Below are 17,759 nucleotides of genomic sequence, written 5' to 3' on the forward strand. Positions count from 1 at the left end.
AGCTCCAGCTGCAGGCCACCTCCGTGGGCGAGGTGGTGGTGAAGGGCCTCTCTGATCCTAACCCTCTGTGTCCACCCCCCAGTAAAGCTCCAGCTGCAGGCCACCTCCGTGGGCGAGGTGGTGGTGAAGGGCCTCTCTGATCCTAACCCTCTGTGTCCACCCCCCAGTAAAGCTCCAGCTGCAGGCCACCTCCGTGGGCGAGGTGGTGGTGAAGGGCCTCTCTGATCCTAACCCTCTGTGTCCACCCCCCAGTAAAGCTCCAGCTGCAGGCCACCTCCGTGGGCGAGGTGGTGGTGAAGGGCCTCTCTGATCCTAACCCTCTGTGTCCACCCCCCAGTAAAGCTCCAGCTGCAGGCCACCTCCGTGGGCGAGGTGGTGGTGAAGGGCCTCTCTGATCCTAACCCTCTGTGTCCACCCCCCAGTAAAGCTCCAGCTGCAGGCCACCTCCGTGGGCGAGGTGGTGGTGAAGGGCCTCTCTGATCCTAACCCTCTGTGTCCACCCCCCAGTAAAGCTCCAGCTGCAGGCCACCTCCGTGGGCGAGGTGGTGGTGAAGGGCCTCTCTGATCCTAACCCTCTGTGTCCACCCCCCAGTAAAGCTCCAGCTGCAGGCCACCTCCGTGGGCGAGGTGGTGGTGAAGGGCCTCTCTGATCCTAACCCTCTGTGTCCACCCCCCAGTAAAGCTCCAGCTGCAGGCCACCTCCGTGGGCGAGGTGGTGGTGAAGGGCCTCTCTGATCCTAACCCTCTGTGTCCACCCCCCAGTAAAGCTCCAGCTGCAGGCCACCTCCGTGGGCGAGGTGGTGGTGAAGGGCCTCTCTGATCCTAACCCTCTGTGTCCACCCCCCAGTAAAGCTCCAGCTGCAGGCCACCTCCGTGGGCGAGGTGGTGGTGAAGGGCCTCTCTGATCCTAACCCTCTGTGTCCACCCCCCAGTAAAGCTCCAGCTGCAGGCCACCTCCGTGGGCGAGGTGGTGGTGAAGGGCCTCTCTGATCCTAACCCTCTGTGTCCACCCCCCAGTAAAGCTCCAGCTGCAGGCCACCTCCGTGGGCGAGGTGGTGGTGAAGGGCCTCTCTGATCCTAACCCTCTGTGTCCACCCCCCAGTAAAGCTCCAGCTGCAGGCCACCTCCGTGGGCGAGGTGGTGGTGAAGGGCCTCTCTGATCCTAACCCTCTGTGTCCACCCCCCAGTAAAGCTCCAGCTGCAGGCCACCTCCGTGGGCGAGGTGGTGGTGAAGGGCCTCTCTGCCAACCGCTACCTGGCCATGAACCGAGACGGGAGGCTGTTCGGAGCGGTGAGTTCTGATCCACCCTCATTCAATATCACTGATAGTTGCTTGTAAAACAGTCTCATTTTTAGAGGATGATATAATCAGTACTTTACAAATAATGAGAAATGTATTCAAAGTAAAAATGTATAATAATAATAAGCGGCTGGGTGGCGCAGCGGACATTGCGCTCGTCACCAACGCAAGGGACACCGGGTTCGTCGGCGTTGCCTCCGGCTTGGGCCGGCCGTCATACTAACTCCTTGGCAGAGTCAGCGGGTGGGAAGTGGATGGGTGGTAATCTGGACGTTGTGGACAGCGACTCCTACAGGTCGGTCAGGGCGCCTGCACAGCAGAGACAGGAAAATGGCGGGGGCAGTGTGAGCCTCCCACACGTTACACCTCGCCAAATGAGAGTCCGCGCTGGCAGGTGAAAAGAAGTGGCCGGCTGCCTCCTCGTGTACCGGAGGGGACATGTGATGCAAGGCTTCTATCCTCCCTACAACCGGCCAGTGGGGGGCATATGCGAGCAACGTTCAAGACAGGGGAGGGGAGAATTGGCACGGCTAAATTGGGATGGGAGAAAAATAGAAAAAGAGGAGAAAAAGTGGATCAAAAAATGTATAATAATAAATAATAATTTTGAATTAAAGGTGTACTATGTAGTTTTGGACGAGAGTGATTTGTTTTACTGTACGTTTCTATTTATTTATTATATGAATGAATCTTATATTACATTATCATAAATAAAAACAAAATAGCAGTTGTGTTTACCAAACATGTTACATAATACAAAACATATGAATAAACAGTTAACTCATTCAGCGCCAGCCATTAGACGCGGCCTGCTGTAGCAAGGTAGGAGTGCGTCACCTTGTTTGTAGAGCTATAACTATATTCTATATTATAGCTATGGATACAATACCATGGCCCATTTGACATCACATATCTATCGTTCAATATGTGAAAAAGAATAAGTTTTTCCAACCATACGTTCCCGTGTTATACCGTGGTGAATATAAGTATGGTTTTAGAGCGGTCTGGGGTCATTCATGAAATGCTGAGTTATAGCCTCATACGTCAATTCCACTATAGACGTTGCCGTTTCTTGCCTGTACACGCTATTATTCCGAAATCAAATCTATATCATTTAGCTATTATGTTCCATTATGGTGCGTTGCGTGAGGCAGACTCTTGGACATGAGGGTATTTTAACATCGAGAATAGAGGATAGTCTTAAAATAACCTTGTGCCAAAAACTCTTCACTGTGGGGCACTGCCACAAGTATTAGGTAGTAATAAGATATAATAATAATAATAATAATAATAATAATAATAATAATAATAATAATAATAATAATAATAATAATAATAATAATAATAATAATAATAATAATAATAATAATAATAATAATAATAATAATAATAATAATAATAATAATAATAATAATAATAATAATAATAAGATATAATAATAATAATAACACAATCCCACACAGGCTGGTTTTCTTTCTGATGTTCCATTTAGCCAGAGTATGGCACAGAGGTATTCGCACGTAAAGAAGTACTTCCTAGTCTTCTTACTAAGTCCTCTCTCTCTCTCTCTCTCTCTCTCTCTCTCTCTCTCTCTTCCTCTTCAGAGACGAGTGACAGATGAATGCTACTTCTTACTAAGTCCTCTCTCTCTCTCTCTCTCTCTCTCTCTCTCTCTCTTCCTCTTCAGAGACGAGTGACAGATGAATGCTACTTCTTACTAAGTCCTCTCTCTCTCTCTCTCTCTCTCTCTCTCTCTCTCTCTCTTCAGAGACGAGCGACAGATGAATGCTACTTCTTACTAAGTCCTCTCTCTCTCTCTCTCTCTCTCTCTCTCTCTTCAGAGACGAGCGACAGATGAATGCTACTTCTTACTAAGTACTCTCTCTCTCTCTCTCTCTCTCTCTCTCTCTCTCTCTCTCTTCAGAGACGAGTGACAGATGAATGCTACTTCTTACTAAGTCCTCTCTCTCTCTCTCTCTCTCTCTCTCTCTCTCTCTTCAGAGACGAGCGACAGATGAATGCTACTTCTTACTAAGTCCTCTCTCTCTCTCTCTCTCTCTCTCTTCAGAGACGAGTGACAGATGAATGCTACTTCTTACTAAGTCCTCTCTCTCTCTCTCTCTCTCTCTTCCTCTTCCTCTTCAGAGACGAGTGACAGATGAATGCTACTTCTTACTAAGTCCTCTCTCTCTCTCTCTCTCTTCCTCTTCCTCTTCAGAGACGAGTGACAGATGAATGCTACTTCTTACTAAGTCCTCTCTCTCTCTCTCTCTCTCTCTCTCTTCAGAGACGAGTGACAGATGAATGCTACTTCTTACTAAGTCCTCTCTCTCTCTCTCTCTCTCTCTTCAGAGACGAGCGACAGATGAATGCTACTTCTTACTAAGTCCTCTCTCTCTCTCTCTCTCTCTCTTCCTCTTCCTCTTCAGAGACGAGTGACAGATGAATGCTACTTCTTACTAAGTCCTCTCTCTCTCTCTCTCTCTCTCTCTCTCTCTCTCCCTCTTCCTCTTCAGAGACGAGTGACAGATGAATGCTACTTCTTACTAAGTCCTCTCTCTCTCTCTCTCTCTTCCTCTTCCTCTTCAGAGACGAGCGACAGATGAATGCTACTTCTTACTAAGTCCTCTCTCTCTCTCTCTCTCTCTCTCTCTCTCTCTTCAGAGACGAGTGACAGATGAATGCTACTTCTTACTAAGTCCTCTCTCTCTCTCTCTCTCTCTCTCTCTCTCTCTCTCTCTCTCTCTTCAGAGACGAGTGACAGATGAATGCTACTTCTTACTAAGTCTCTCTCTCTCTCTCTCTCTCTCTCTCTCTCTCTCTCTCTTCAGAGACGAGCGACAGATGAATGCTACTTCTTACCAAGTCCTCTCTCTCTCTCTCTCTCTCTCTCTCTCTCTCTCTTCCTCTTCAGAGACGAGTGACAGATGAATGCTACTTCTTACCAAGTCCTCTCTCTCTCTCTCTCTCTCTCTCTCTCTCTTCAGAGACGAGTGACAGATGAATGCTACTTCTTACTAAGTCCTCTCTCTCTCTCTCTCTCTCTCTCTCTCTCTCTCTCTCTCTCTCTCTCTCTCTCTCTCTCTCTCTCTCTCTCTCTCTCTCTCTTCAGAGACGAGCGACAGATGAATGCTACTTCTTACCAAGTCTCTCTCTCTCTCTCTCTCTCTCTCTCTCTTCCTCTTCAGAGACGAGTGACAGATGAATGCTACTTCTTACCAAGTCCTCTCTCTCTCTCTCTCTCTCTCTCTCTTCAGAGACGAGTGACAGATGAATGCTACTTCTTACCAAGTCCTCTCTCTCTCTCTCTCTCTCTCTCTCTCTCTTCAGAGACGAGCGACAGATGAATGCTACTTCTTACTAAGTCCTCTCTCTCTCTCTCTCTCTCTCTCTCTCTCTTCAGAGACGAGCGACAGATGAATGCTACTTCTTACTAAGTCCTCTCTCTCTCTCTCTCTCTCTCTCTCTCTCTCTCTTCAGAGACGAGCGACAGATGAATGCTACTTCTTACTAAGTCCTCTCTCTAATGATCTCACCCTGATACCATCTGACTGTCTTACTCAATTGTATGCTGACGATACAGTGATTTATTCTTCTAAGTCTGATATACAACAAATTCTCTTTACAGACTCATTTTGATGCTGTCCAGAAATGGTTATCTATTAACAAACTTTTATTAAATAAGAAGAAGTCCTATAGTATGCTGTTTGGTACTAGATCAAATCTAGCGCAAATATCAAATCAGTTGTCGATTAAGTTTTTAGATGATGCTCCTCTTGAAAATGTCGATGAATATAAGTATCTGGGTCTTTGGCTTGATTCTCAACTCACCTTCAAGTCACATATTGATGCTGTGATGAAGAAAACAAATTGTAGCCTGAGAATATTGTATCGTTCTATTAACTGTTTTTCTCTTCAGGTTAGGAAAAGAATCATTATACAGCTGGTACTTCCAATAATGGATTACGCAGACATAGTCTATCAAAACACCACACTAACAAATCTCCGTCCTTTAAATGTTACTTATAATAGTGTTTGCAGATTTATATTGAGGTGTCCTTATAGAACCCATCACTGTCTTATGTTTGAGTTGTTAAACTGGCTTTCTCCCCAATTCAGAAGACATTTTCATTGGTTGCTTTTTGTTTACAAATGTATTTACTTTAATTATCCCCCCTATCTAAAGCAGTTCTTAACACCATATAGTTCAACTTATAATTTAAGACACACGGATCTTCCTTTCTTTAGTATACCTCGAACCATCAAAGCTATCGGTCGACTTGCCTTTAAATATAAAGCACCAGCTGATTGGAACAAACTGCCTAGTTCACTCAGATCTCTTACTTCTTACCGGTTATTCAAGATATCTTTGTTCACTCATCTACAGACTACTTGCACCTGTTATTGATTTACTGTGTTAGGGCTTAAATGTCGTTTTCAGATCAAATTATAATTTTGTTTGTGTTTTATAAGGGAACATATATATATATATTGGTGATCCTCTTGGGATGAATCAGTGTGGATTGTGGGAGTGAGCTTGGGAGAGCGTCTGTCAGTGTATAAGTGCATTTGTTGTCTTGTTTTTTGTTTTGTTATGTATTGTATTGTATGTTTTGTATCCTATGTTAAGGACCCCCTCGAAAACGAGATAGCATATCTCAAGGGGTTTATCCTTCAAATAAATTTCAAATTTCAAATAAAAATAAATTTCTTACTAAGTCCTCTCTCTCTCTTGAGAGACGAGCGACAGATGAATGCTACTTCTTACTAAGTCCTCTCTCTCTCTCTCTCTCTCTCTCTCTTCAGAGACGAGCGACAGATGAATGCTACTTCTTACTAAGTCCTCTCTCTCTCTCTCTCTCTCTCTCTCTCTCTTCAGAGACGAGTGACAGATGAATGCTACTTCTTACTAAGTCCTCTCTCTCTCTCTCTCTTCAGAGACGAGTGACAGATGAATGCTACTTCTTACTAAGTCCTCTCTCTCTCTCTCTCTCTCTCTCTCTCTCTTCCTCTTCAGAGACGAGTGACAGATGAATGCTACTTCTTACTAAGTCCTCTCTCTCTCTCTCTCTCTCTCTCTCTCTTCCTCTTCAGAGACGAGTGACAGATGAATGCTACTTCTTACTAAGTCCTCTCTCTCTTCAGAGACGAGCGACAGATGAATGCTACTTCTTACTAAGTCCTCTCTCTCTCTCTCTCTCTCTCTCTCTCTCTCTTCCTCTTCAGAGACGAGTGACAGATGAATGCTACTTCTTACTAAGTCCTCTCTCTCTCTCTCTCTCTTCAGAGACGAGTGACAGATGAATGCTACTTCTTACTAAGTCCTCTCTCTCTCTCTCTCTCTCTCTCTCTTCAGAGACGAGCGACAGATGAATGCTACTTCTTACTAAGTCCTCTCTCTCTCTCTCTCTCTCTCTCTCTTCAGAGACGAGCGACAGATGAATGCTACTTCTTACTAAGTCCTCTCTCTCTCTCTCTCTCTTCCTCTTCAGAGACGAGCGACAGATGAATGCTACTTCTTGGAGCGTCTCGAGAGCAACAACTACAACACCTACCGCTCCAGGAAGTACCCCGACATGTACGTGGCTCTGAAGAGGACGGGACAATACAAGCCCGGAAACAAGACGAGCCCGGGACAGAAGGCGGTCCTTTTCCTACCCATGTCTTCCAAGTGCTGATCTGGGATTTTGTCAAAGAGATATTTTTTTACTTTTGGAAAAAATAACTAATTACAAAAGGGAAAAACCAATTATGTGATAAGGACAACAAAGACAACATTTCTATCACCGTTACCCAACATGTACCACACTGTGAGTTTGACCCAACATGTACCACACTGTGAGTTTGACCCAACATGGCGGTGGCTGCACTGTGAGTTTGACCCAACATGTACCACACTGTGAGTTTGACCCAACATGGTGGCGGCTGCACTGTGAGTTTGACCCAACATGGTGGCGGCTGCACTGTGAGTTTGACCCAACATGGTGGCGGCTGCACTGTGAGTTTGACCCAACATGGTGGCGGCTGCACTGTGAGTTTGACCCAACATGGCGGTGGCTGCACTGTGAGTTTGACCCAACATGGTGGTGGCTGCACTGTGAGTTTGACCCAACATGGTGGCGGCTGCACTGTGAGTTTGACCCAACATGGCGGTGGCTGCACTGTGAGTTTGACCCAACATGGCGGTGGCTGCACTGTGAGTTTGACCCAACATGGTGGCGGCTGCACTGTGAGTTTGACCCAACATGGCGGCGGCTGCACTGTGAGTTTGACCCAACATGGTGGCGGCTGCACTGTGAGTTTGACCCAACATGGCGGTGGCTGCACTGTGAGTTTGACCCAACATGGTGGCGGCTGCACTGTGAGTTTGACCCAACATGGCGGTGGCTGCACTGTGAGTTTGACCCAACATGGTGGCGGCTGCACTGTGAGTTTGACCCAACATGGCGGCGGCTGCACTGTGAGTTTGACCCAACATGGTGGCGGCTGCACTGTGAGTTTGACCCAACATGGTGGCGGCTGCACTGTGAGTTTGACCCAACATGGCGGTGGCTGCACTGTGAGTTTGACCCAACATGGTGGCGGCTGCACTGTGAGTTTGACCCAACATGGCGGTGGCTGCACTGTGAGTTTGACCCAACATGGTGGCGGCTGCACTGTGAGTTTGAGCCAACATGGTGGCGGCTGCACTGTGAGTTTGACCCAACATGGCGGTGGCTGCACTGTGAGTTTGACCCAACATGGCGGTGGCTGCACTGTGAGTTTGACCGTGTGTGTGTGTGTGTGTGTGTGTGTGTGTGTGTGTGTGTGTGTGTGTGTGTGTGTGTGTGTGTGTGTGTGTGTGTGTGTGTGTGTGTGTGTGTGTGTGTGTGTGTGTGTGTGTGTGTGTGTGTGTGTGTGTGTGTGTGTGTGTGTGTGTGTGTGTGTGTGTGTGTGTGTGTGTGTGTGGGGGCGAACAACATGGTACTTTAAGAGTGTTCTTGTCTGAAGTCGGCAAAAACAACTTGGTGTCACTCAAGCAATGTTTTAATGTTAAAGAAGAGCAGATTTGGGAAACAATGTGACTTTTTTTAAACGGTTATCAATGATTCTTGAAAGAAAGAAATGGAGGAAGTGAAGGCTTGAGAAAAAAACGAAACAATACATATTACGAGGCAGCACTAAATACACACAATATAAACCCAGCACACTGCAACACAACACACTACAGCATATATCAGTACTTCTTTCACAGGAATTATCTTTCTCACTCTTATAATATCTAGACTACTTCACAAGTCCTACAGCTCTTACTGAGATCACAAGTCCTACAGCTCTTACTGAGATCACAAGTCCTACAGCTCTTACTGAGATCACAAGTCCTATAGACACGATTCCTTTAGCAGTAACAGTGAATCACATGGCGAAGACATTTTAAAAAAAATTCAATTTTAAAAATGTAAATTAAAAATAAAACGCAGTCCAGTCATAATAAATATACTTCCAAGTACAAATCATATTGGCGTCCATGTGCCGTGATGCTAACTGGGTTACCATGGATACACAGGAGGACTACAGGGTTACCATGGAGACACAGGAGGACTACAGGGTTACCATGGAGACACAGGACAACAAGGGTGACAGCCTCACTTCCAATTCAAAATATAGTTTCAAACTATAGTGACTTCCAGTGCATTCATTCTCAACATTCCTTTAGACTTAAACCTATTAACAAATATTAATTGTTTATCATCTTTATTAGTGTGCATTTCATAATATATTGTGAATTGCGATACACAAATCGTGTTGTTCAATAATGAATGAATCAAGTCTTTGAGAACGTCAAGTGAAAATGAGTTTCAGTTTGATATGCATTCCATTATCCATGCACGCACACGCACACACACACACACACACACACACGCACACACACACGCACACATAAACAATCCATTGGATTAACGTGATTTACCATACCTTGGCAGATATTGTGATATACTGTGTATATGTATATAACCTATTACTTCAGATTATCTATCTCTATGTCTGTCCATAATGCCCAGACCTAGTGAAAGACCTTCCAATATTACGAATTATGAATGAGAGTAATTAGACCTTTTGAATTGAGTGATTAGACATTTTGAATTGAGAGTGATTAGACGTTTTGAATTGAGAGTAATTAGACGTTTTGAATTGAGAGTGATTAGACATTTTGAATTGAGAGTGATTAGACATTTTGAATTGAGTGATTAAACCTTTTGAATTGAGAGATTAGACATTTTGAATTGAGAGTGATTAGACGTTTTGAATTGAGAGTAATTAGATGTTTTGAATTGAAAGTAGGGATGCCCCGATCACGTTTTTTTGCCACCGATATCGATCACCGATCGTCTATGAGCCATATCGGCTCATAGATATGGTTTTGTTATACTGTAAAAACTGGGATTTGGGTTCATTCATATTTATTAAATAATTATTAGTAACCTATACATAATAAAAAAGACTGTGTGCCGTTTGAAATCGAATTGAGCTGAATTCAATGAATTTGAACCATTTTCATATGTATTATATCTGTATTATCTGCGAGACAGCAGCGTCTGACTGCACTGTTTGTGTGTGTGTCTGTCAACTCTGCTTTGGTCCAATCACATTCCCCCACCCACAGTCTGCGAATCAGAGGGCGGGTCTTTACAGCGTGCTGGTTGTGCCCTTCAGTGACCAGCTGGGGGCGAGAGTAGCGGGGCTCGCTCAATGTGAGAGAGTAGTGCGTCGTCTCGACTACACTTAATGGCTGGTCGTCCAGCCCTATCAATTTCAGGACTTTTCTTGTGATCGCCTAGCCTTCTGACTATCACGGTTATACACACGGATGCTCTGTAAAGTGGTTTGCGTTAGCGGTCGTTTTGGTTCTTAATCTGCCTTTTTCTTTTCACTCCGCGCCGTCCGCGGTGAGCTTAACGAACGCTCCATGCCCCTCTGGGTGACCCTCCTCTGGGACTTCAAGTGTCGTATTAAATGTGTTGTGTTGAAACGTTTTACATTGCTTCCCCCCACGAGGTATTTTATCCTGGCATCCATCGCAGATCTGTCTCAGACACTTTGTAATAGTTCCACAGCGCCGACACCATGTTTTAGGTTACTTAACATGCCACAATCACACCAACTCCGCTGAGAATTGGCCGCGTCATCGATCGTTTTTTTCCGCAATCGGCGAAAAGAAAGCGTTATCGGAATTCCCCAATCTCATATTTATACTGAATATCGGCCGATACCGATCGGGGCATCCCTAATTGAGAGTGACGAGGCTCTCTGGATGGAGGGGGCCAGGCTCTCTGGATGGAGGGGGCCAGGCTCTCTCTCTCTCTGGATGGAGGGGGCCAGGCTCTCTCTCTGGATGGAGGGGGCCAGGCTCTCTCTCTCTCTGGATGGAGGGGGCCAGGCTCTCTCTCTGGATGGAGGGGGCCAGGCTCTCTCTCTCTCTGGATGGAGGGGGCCAGGCTCTCTCTCTGGATGGAGGGGGCCAGGCTCTCTCTCTGGATGGAGGGGGCCAGGCTCTCTCTCTCTCTGGATGGAGGGGGCCAGGCTCTCTCTCTGGATGGAGGGGGCCAGGCTCTCTCTCTGGATGGAGGGGGCCAGGCTCTCTCTCTGGATGGAGGGGGCCAGGCTCTCTCTCTGGATGGAGGGGGCCAGGCTCTCTCTCTGGATGGAGGGGGCCAGGCTCTCTCTCTGGATGGAGGGGGCCAGGCTCTCTCTCTCTCTGGATGGAGGGGGCCAGGCTCTCTCTCTCTCTGGATGGAGGGGGCCAGGCTCTCTCTCTGGATGGAGGGGGCCAGGCTCTCTCTCTGGATGGAGGGGGCCAGGCTCTCTCTCTCTCTGGATGGAGGGGGCCAGGCTCTCTCTCTCTCTGGATGGAGGGGCTAGGGCTCCAGCTGGCGGTGGTACAGCTGGTAGCAGCTCCCCGAGGACCCCAGCTCCTCCATGGGCAGGTCGATGTGCTGGAAGCCGTGCTCCAGGCCGAGCAGCAGCAGGCGGGCGAGGCGCGCGGTGATGGGCGTGGCCTCCGCGCTGCGGGCCAGCTCGGCCAGGGGCAGCCACTCGCAGCGCGCGCACTCCTGGGTGCAGAGCGTGATGGCGTAGCTGAGGGGGCTGAGGCGGCACACGGCGTACAGGTCGGACACGCCGAAGGCTCCGGGCAGGCGGTGCTGCTGCCGCACGGCGAGCAGCGAGCGGAACCGCGCCCGCACGCCCGTCTCCTCCAAGACCTCGCGCAGCGCCGTGGCACCTGGGGTGAGAGAGAGAGACGGGGTCGTTAATAAATCAATCAATCAATGACAATCATCTTGGAAGTGATATACAGAGAGGCCAAGAAAATGGCAGTTTCCAGAATTGGACAGACTATTTTTATATTTTAGTAATAATACAGTATATAGATAATATATATACTATATATTTGTAGAAAACTACAAACTGATATTGTACTTCAGACAAACAATTGACGCTGCTTTTGGGTCTTTTTCTTTTTTGTAAATGAGCTTTCTTATTATGTGCTTGTGACTTCGTGCAGTTCATGTGAATGTAATGTCTGTTCATCGTCATTAAATAAGCATCATATTATATTATATTACATCATTAAATAAGCATCATTACTGAATTGAAGGAACCAGCTAGATACTGTAGGAGGGTTCATACTCCACACATTAAGTATCCCAATTTTCTCTGAGGAGTTTATTCATTCAAGTATGAACATTTATATACGGTATATATGTATATACAGTATATATATAACTTCTGAGCTTTAAAATCATCTTCCAAATCTACATCTTAAAGTATGCAATTAAAAATCACATACTGAACACTAGGGGTGGAACGGTTCACAAAATCTACGGTTCGGTTCGTGTCACGGTTTCCGGTTCGGTATACGTTGTTTTTTATTAAAAAAAAAAAAAGGTAACACTCCAAAAATACCACACATCAGCATAAGATATATAGCCTAAAAATAATCCAACTGTTCAGTTATTCTCAAGGACGTAGTCATGCAGAAACTGAAAGAATGAGGCAGTTTGACATCAGGCACATTATTTTGACAGTGACGGTTAGAGCAAGGAGCGAGAGGGGAGGCATCGCTGATTAAGGCCATCAACATAAAGTATGCATATGCTCAACGAGCACTAGACTTTCTTATCAAAAAGGAAAAGTCAGTGTTATTTAAAATAAATAAATCATGTGTACTAAATATATATTTACTTTTTAATTGCATGAAACATTATGAAGTATTCTCTTATGCCGCTCTTCGCTGCATGGTACCTAATCGACTCGACTGGCTTTAGCTTTTTGAGTCTTGGTAGCCGTATCTGAAGTGACGTCACGTGAGGAAGTAAAAGTCAACAGTAACACGGTTGGAACCTGGAGAAGCCCTGATGATATAATATAAACCAACAGCTAATAAACGTGAAGTTATCTTTGAACCTCTGTTGTCAAGCCTCGTCAATATACCCCCCCTTCCCCACTGATGGAACTGGTGTCGTGGAGTCACTTCGCTGTGAACGTTTCCACGGTTAGCTCGCGGATAACGCACGTTAGCTAACCTAACAATACACACACGGCCCGAACCATGGAGGTCGTACCGAACGGTGTACGGTTCGAATGCGTACCGTTCCACCCCTATTACTTGCAAAAAACATTAAGAACCATGCTATTCTTCTCCCAAACTACCTACTTTGCGGTGAATCTGGCCTTTTGTGTTTGTTGTTCTTTTTTTGGGATCATCCCTATGTTCCCCGGGTCCTATGTTCCCCGGGTTCTATGTTCCCCGCTTTGATTGATTAATAGATTGAAAATTTTATAAAATTTTATTATTTTATTAATTATTAATGTCCGCCTTGTTTCGAACGGTTAAGCTTAGGCCCTCTTTCGAACTGGTTACGGTTAGAGTTTGGAATCAGGGCTGGTGGTCTAAAATTTTCAATCAATCAATCAAAGCGGGGAACATAGAACCCGGGGAACATAGGACCCGGGGAACATAGACACGCTCCCCTTTTTTTTTAGATTATATTTGTAGCATTTCCAGCTTTTCTGGTCAACGCAGGACCTTTTGGCCCCGCAGGACCGACAGAGGAGAGAGGGTGAGGCGGGAGGAGAAGAGGGGAAGACATGCGGCACATGGCCACCGGGTCGGGGAATCGAACCCGGGGCGACCGCTTGGCGACTCAGCGCGCTATGTGGTGTGCTACTGGAGCGCCCCCTTGTGTTTGTTGTTCTGTCGTGTGTGTTGCTCTGTTGTGTGTTGTGTGTGTGTTTGTTGTGTGTGTGTTGCTCTGTTGTGTGTTTGTTGTGTGTGTGTTGCTCTGTTGTGTGTGTGTTGCTCGGTTGTGTGTGTGTTGCTCTGTTGTGTGTTGTGTGTGTGTTGCTCGGTTGTGTGTGTGTGTGTGTGTGTTGTGTGTGATCCTCACCGATATCCTCTCCCGGGTCAGACAGGCCACCAGGGAACTTCCATGCGTTCCTGGTCTGGAATCAAATGAGCAACACAGCAAATTTAACAACAAATTCTACTACATCTAGAATCTAGTGTTGCTCCTTATTAGTTCATTAACCCTTTCACTGCCACACAACAGCCGGTTAACCCTTTCACTGTGACAATACAGAAGGTTAGCCCTCTCTCTCTCTCTCTCTCTCTCTCTCTCACACACACATGACACAACGCAGTAGGCACGTTCCGAGACTCGCACAGCGTTATGACTTGTCATATGTGAATTGTATAGAAAACAACTCACCAAAATTGACTATTGCACAACTGATTTAAAAAAATATCTACAACACCCCCGCGGCCTTCCAACTATACGTAGCACCGGCCGCAACTGCCACCCTCCCTCCTTGCCATACCTTGGCTTTTACTGAAACGACGCCACTGCCCTTACTACACTGTACACTGTACACTGTAATACTACAGTGTGCTGCTGTCTGTAAACGCCTGGTTAGTTCGACAGGGTACTTCTGGCCCGTCCTGTAAAAGCCATTCGATCAAGAATGTAATATTTTCAACATCCATTTGACACGGCAGGAAGTAGCACTAAACAGAGCTATAGGTCCACCTCATGGCAGGGAGTAGCACTAAACAGAGCTATAGGTCCACCTCATGGCAGGGAGTAGCACTAAACAGAGCTACAGGTCCACCTCATGGCAGGGAGTAGCACTAAACAGAGCTACAGGTCCACCTCATGGCAGGGAGTAGCACTAAACAGAGCTATAGGTCCACCTCATGGCAGGGAGTAGCACTAAACAGAGCTATAGGTCCACCTCATGGCAGGGAGTAGCACTAAACAGAGCTATAGGTCCACCTCATGGCAGGGAGTAGCACTAAACAGAGCTATAGGTCCACCTCATGGCAGGAAGTAGCACTAAACAGAGCTACAGGTCCACCTCATGGCAGGGAGTAGCACTAAACAGAGCTATAGGTCCACCTCATGGCAGGGAGTAGCACTAAACAGAGCTATAGGTCCACCTCATGGCAGGGAGTAGCACTAAACAGAGCTATAGGTCCACCTCATGGCAGGGAGTAGCACTAAACAGAGCTATAGGTCCACCTCATGGCAGGGAGTAGCACTAAACAGAGCTATAGGTCCACCTCATGGCAGGGAGTAGCACTAAACAGAGCTATAGGTCCACCTCATGGCAGGGAGTAGCACTAAACAGAGCTATAGGTCCACCTCATGGCAGGGAGTAGCACTAAACAGAGCTATAGGTCCACCTCATGGCAGGGAGTAGCACTAAACAGAGCTATAGGTCCACCTCATGGCAGGGAGTAGCACTAAACAGAGCTATAGGTCCACCTCATGGCAGGGAGTAGCACTAAACAGAGCTACAGGTCCACCTCATGGCAGGGAGTAGCACTAAACAGAGCTACAGGTCCACCTCATGGCAGGGAGTAGCACTAAACAGAGCTACAGGTCCACCTCATGGCAGGAAGTAGCACTAAACAGAGCTACAGGTCCACCTCATGGCAGGGAGTAGCACTAAACAGAGCTACAGGTCCACCTCATGGCAGGGAGTAGCACTAAACAGAGCTATAGGTCCACCTCATGGCAGGGAGTAGCACTAAACAGAGCTATAGGTCCACCTCATGGCAGGGAGTAGCACTAAACAGAGCTACAGGTCCACCTCATGGCAGGGAGTAGCACTAAACAGAGCTATAGGTCCACCTCATGGCAGGGAGTAGCACTAAACAGAGCTACAGGTCCACCTCATGGCAGGGAGTAGCACTAAACAGAGCTACAGGTCCACCTCATGGCAGGGAGTAGCACTAAACAGAGCTATAGGTCCACCTCATGGCAGGGAGTAGCACTAAACAGAGCTACAGGTCCACCTCATGGCAGGGAGTAGCACTAAACAGAGCTATAGGTCCACCTCATGGCAGGGAGTAGCACTAAACAGAGCTATAGGTCCACCTCATGGCAGGGAGTAGCACTAAACAGAGCTATAGGTCCACCTCATGGCAGGGAGTAGCACTAAACAGAGCTACAGGTCCACCTCATGGCAGGGAGTAGCACTAAACAGAGCTACAGGTCCACCTCATGGCAGGGAGTAGCACTAAACAGAGCTATAGGTCCACCTCATGGCAGGGAGTAGCACTAAACAGAGCTATAGGTCCACCTCATGGCAGGGAGTAGCACTAAACAGAGCTACAGGTCCACCTCATGGCAGGGAGTAGCACTAAACAGAGCTACAGGTCCACCTCATGGCAGGGAGTAGCACTAAACAGAGCTATAGGTCCACCTCATGGCAGGGAGTAGCACTAAACAGAGCTACAGGTCCACCTCATGGCAGGGAGTAGCACTAAACAGAGCTACAGGTCCACCTCATGGCAGGGAGTAGCACTAAACAGAGCTACAGGTCCACCTCATGGCAGGGAGTAGCACTAAACAGAGCTACAGGTCCACCTCATGGCAGGGAGTAGCACTAAACAGAGCTATAGGTCCACCTCATGGCAGGGAGTAGCACTAAACAGAGCTACAGGTCCACCTCATGGCAGGGAGTAGCACTAAACAGAGCTACAGGTCCACCTCATGGCAGGGAGTAGCACTAAACAGAGCTACAGGTCCACCTCATGGCAGGGAGTAGCACTAAACAGAGCTATAGGTCCACCTCATGGCAGGGAGTAGCACTAAACAGAGCTATAGGTCCACCTCATGGCAGGGAGTAGCACTGCAGCTCACTGAGAGCTAGCACAGACGCACACACACAACGGGTGTGTTCAGCTAAATATAAACACTGCTCTTGGTATGTGTGCTTGAAGTCCAGTAACGTTGTGTCAAGTGTTAGGGGCGTCGCCGGAGAAGAATCTGACCCGTGCTTCATAGACGGACCCGGAGCAACAGGAAGCAACAGCCCAGGTAAACAAGCCTAATGACGGATGCTTTTAGACGTGAGGCGGGGACAACCAGCACCATTCATCCTCTGCTACTGATCGAGGGCCGTTCAATAGGGGGCAGTATTGAGCACAAGGGTGCCGTCGACCAAACTGAGGCTCATTCTGCCGCTTCTCCCCTCAGAAACATGCTGCCCTACAAAAGACCAACGGCAGTAACGGCACAGGTGGCAAAACGGAGAGAAGCGCTTGTAAAGTGTATCTCCTGTTCCCCATGTAGTGTACTGTATGTTCTCCAGGTAGTGTACTGTATGTACCCCCCCCCCCTCCCCTCCCCCTCCCCCTCCCCCATGCTGCCTGTACCCCCCACTCCCCTCCCCCCCATGCTGCCTGTACCCCCCCCCTAAATCAAAGTTCCAATGAATCCAAAGTAAAAGAGAATTAATTAGACCAAACCTATAATAGATACTTCACCTATAAAACATAAAACCAGTAAATGCACCTTTTGGAAGACAATTTATTTCAGTGTGATTCCATTAATCCTGGGACACTGGGAAGCAGACTGTGAGGTGAGCTTACCTCCGATTCTGAATTCCAAACACATTGTTACAGTTCCAGCATTTTAACTATTATTATAATTTTTTTATCTTTGGCTTTCTGTATTTTTCACCCATCCCAATTTTTTGTCGTTGCCAATTCCCTTCCTGGTCGTTGCGTGCATTGCCCCACTGTCGACCTGGGGAGGGTGTAGAACTACCACATGCCTCCTCCGATACATGTGGAGTCAGCCGGCCGCTTCTTTTCACCTGACAGCGAGGACTCTCACCGGGGGAACGTAACGCGTGGGGAGGTTCACGCTATTTCCCCCAGATCCCCTCCCTGCTGAACAGGCGACCTGACCGACCAGTAGGAGTCGCTGTTTACAACGACCAGGACACACACCCCTCCGGCTTCCCACCCGCTGACACTGCCTAATTGTGTTAGTATGGACGACCGACCAAGCCGGAGGCACCGCTGACAGCTGGATTCGATCCCAGAGTCTCTGCGGTGGTAGGCGAGTGCTTAGTCCACTGCGCTACCCAGTCGCAACCTCATTTTAACATTTTAACCAGGTTCCAG

At 47.3% G+C, this 17,759-nt stretch overlaps 2 protein-coding genes across 2 annotated transcripts in view; one reads left to right on the plus strand and one right to left on the minus strand.

Moving 5' to 3' along the window:
- Positions 1-7,374, plus strand: part of fgf2 (fibroblast growth factor 2) — a 28,975-nt gene extending 21,601 nt beyond the window's left edge. The window contains exons 2-3 of the mRNA XM_084338621.1: positions 1,188-1,291; positions 6,793-7,374. Coding sequence (XP_084194747.1) covers positions 1,188-1,291; positions 6,793-6,978 — 290 coding nt within the window. The 3' untranslated portion in view covers positions 6,979-7,374. The remainder of the gene's footprint in view (positions 1-1,187; positions 1,292-6,792) is intronic.
- Positions 7,375-11,110: 3,736 nt separating this feature from the next.
- The window catches only part of nudt6 (nudix (nucleoside diphosphate linked moiety X)-type motif 6), a 28,621-nt gene continuing 21,972 nt past the window's right edge, over positions 11,111-17,759 (minus strand). Inside the window, exons 4-5 of the mRNA XM_084338619.1 lie at positions 13,729-13,783; positions 11,111-11,561 (exon numbers count right to left, since the gene is read on the minus strand). Coding sequence (XP_084194745.1) covers positions 11,197-11,561; positions 13,729-13,783 — 420 coding nt within the window. The 3' untranslated portion in view covers positions 11,111-11,196. The remainder of the gene's footprint in view (positions 11,562-13,728; positions 13,784-17,759) is intronic.

This window comes from Notolepis coatsorum (assembly GCF_963971535.1).
Source record: "Notolepis coatsorum genome assembly, contig: SCAFFOLD_129, whole genome shotgun sequence".
NCBI lineage: Eukaryota > Metazoa > Chordata > Actinopteri > Aulopiformes > Paralepididae > Notolepis > Notolepis coatsorum.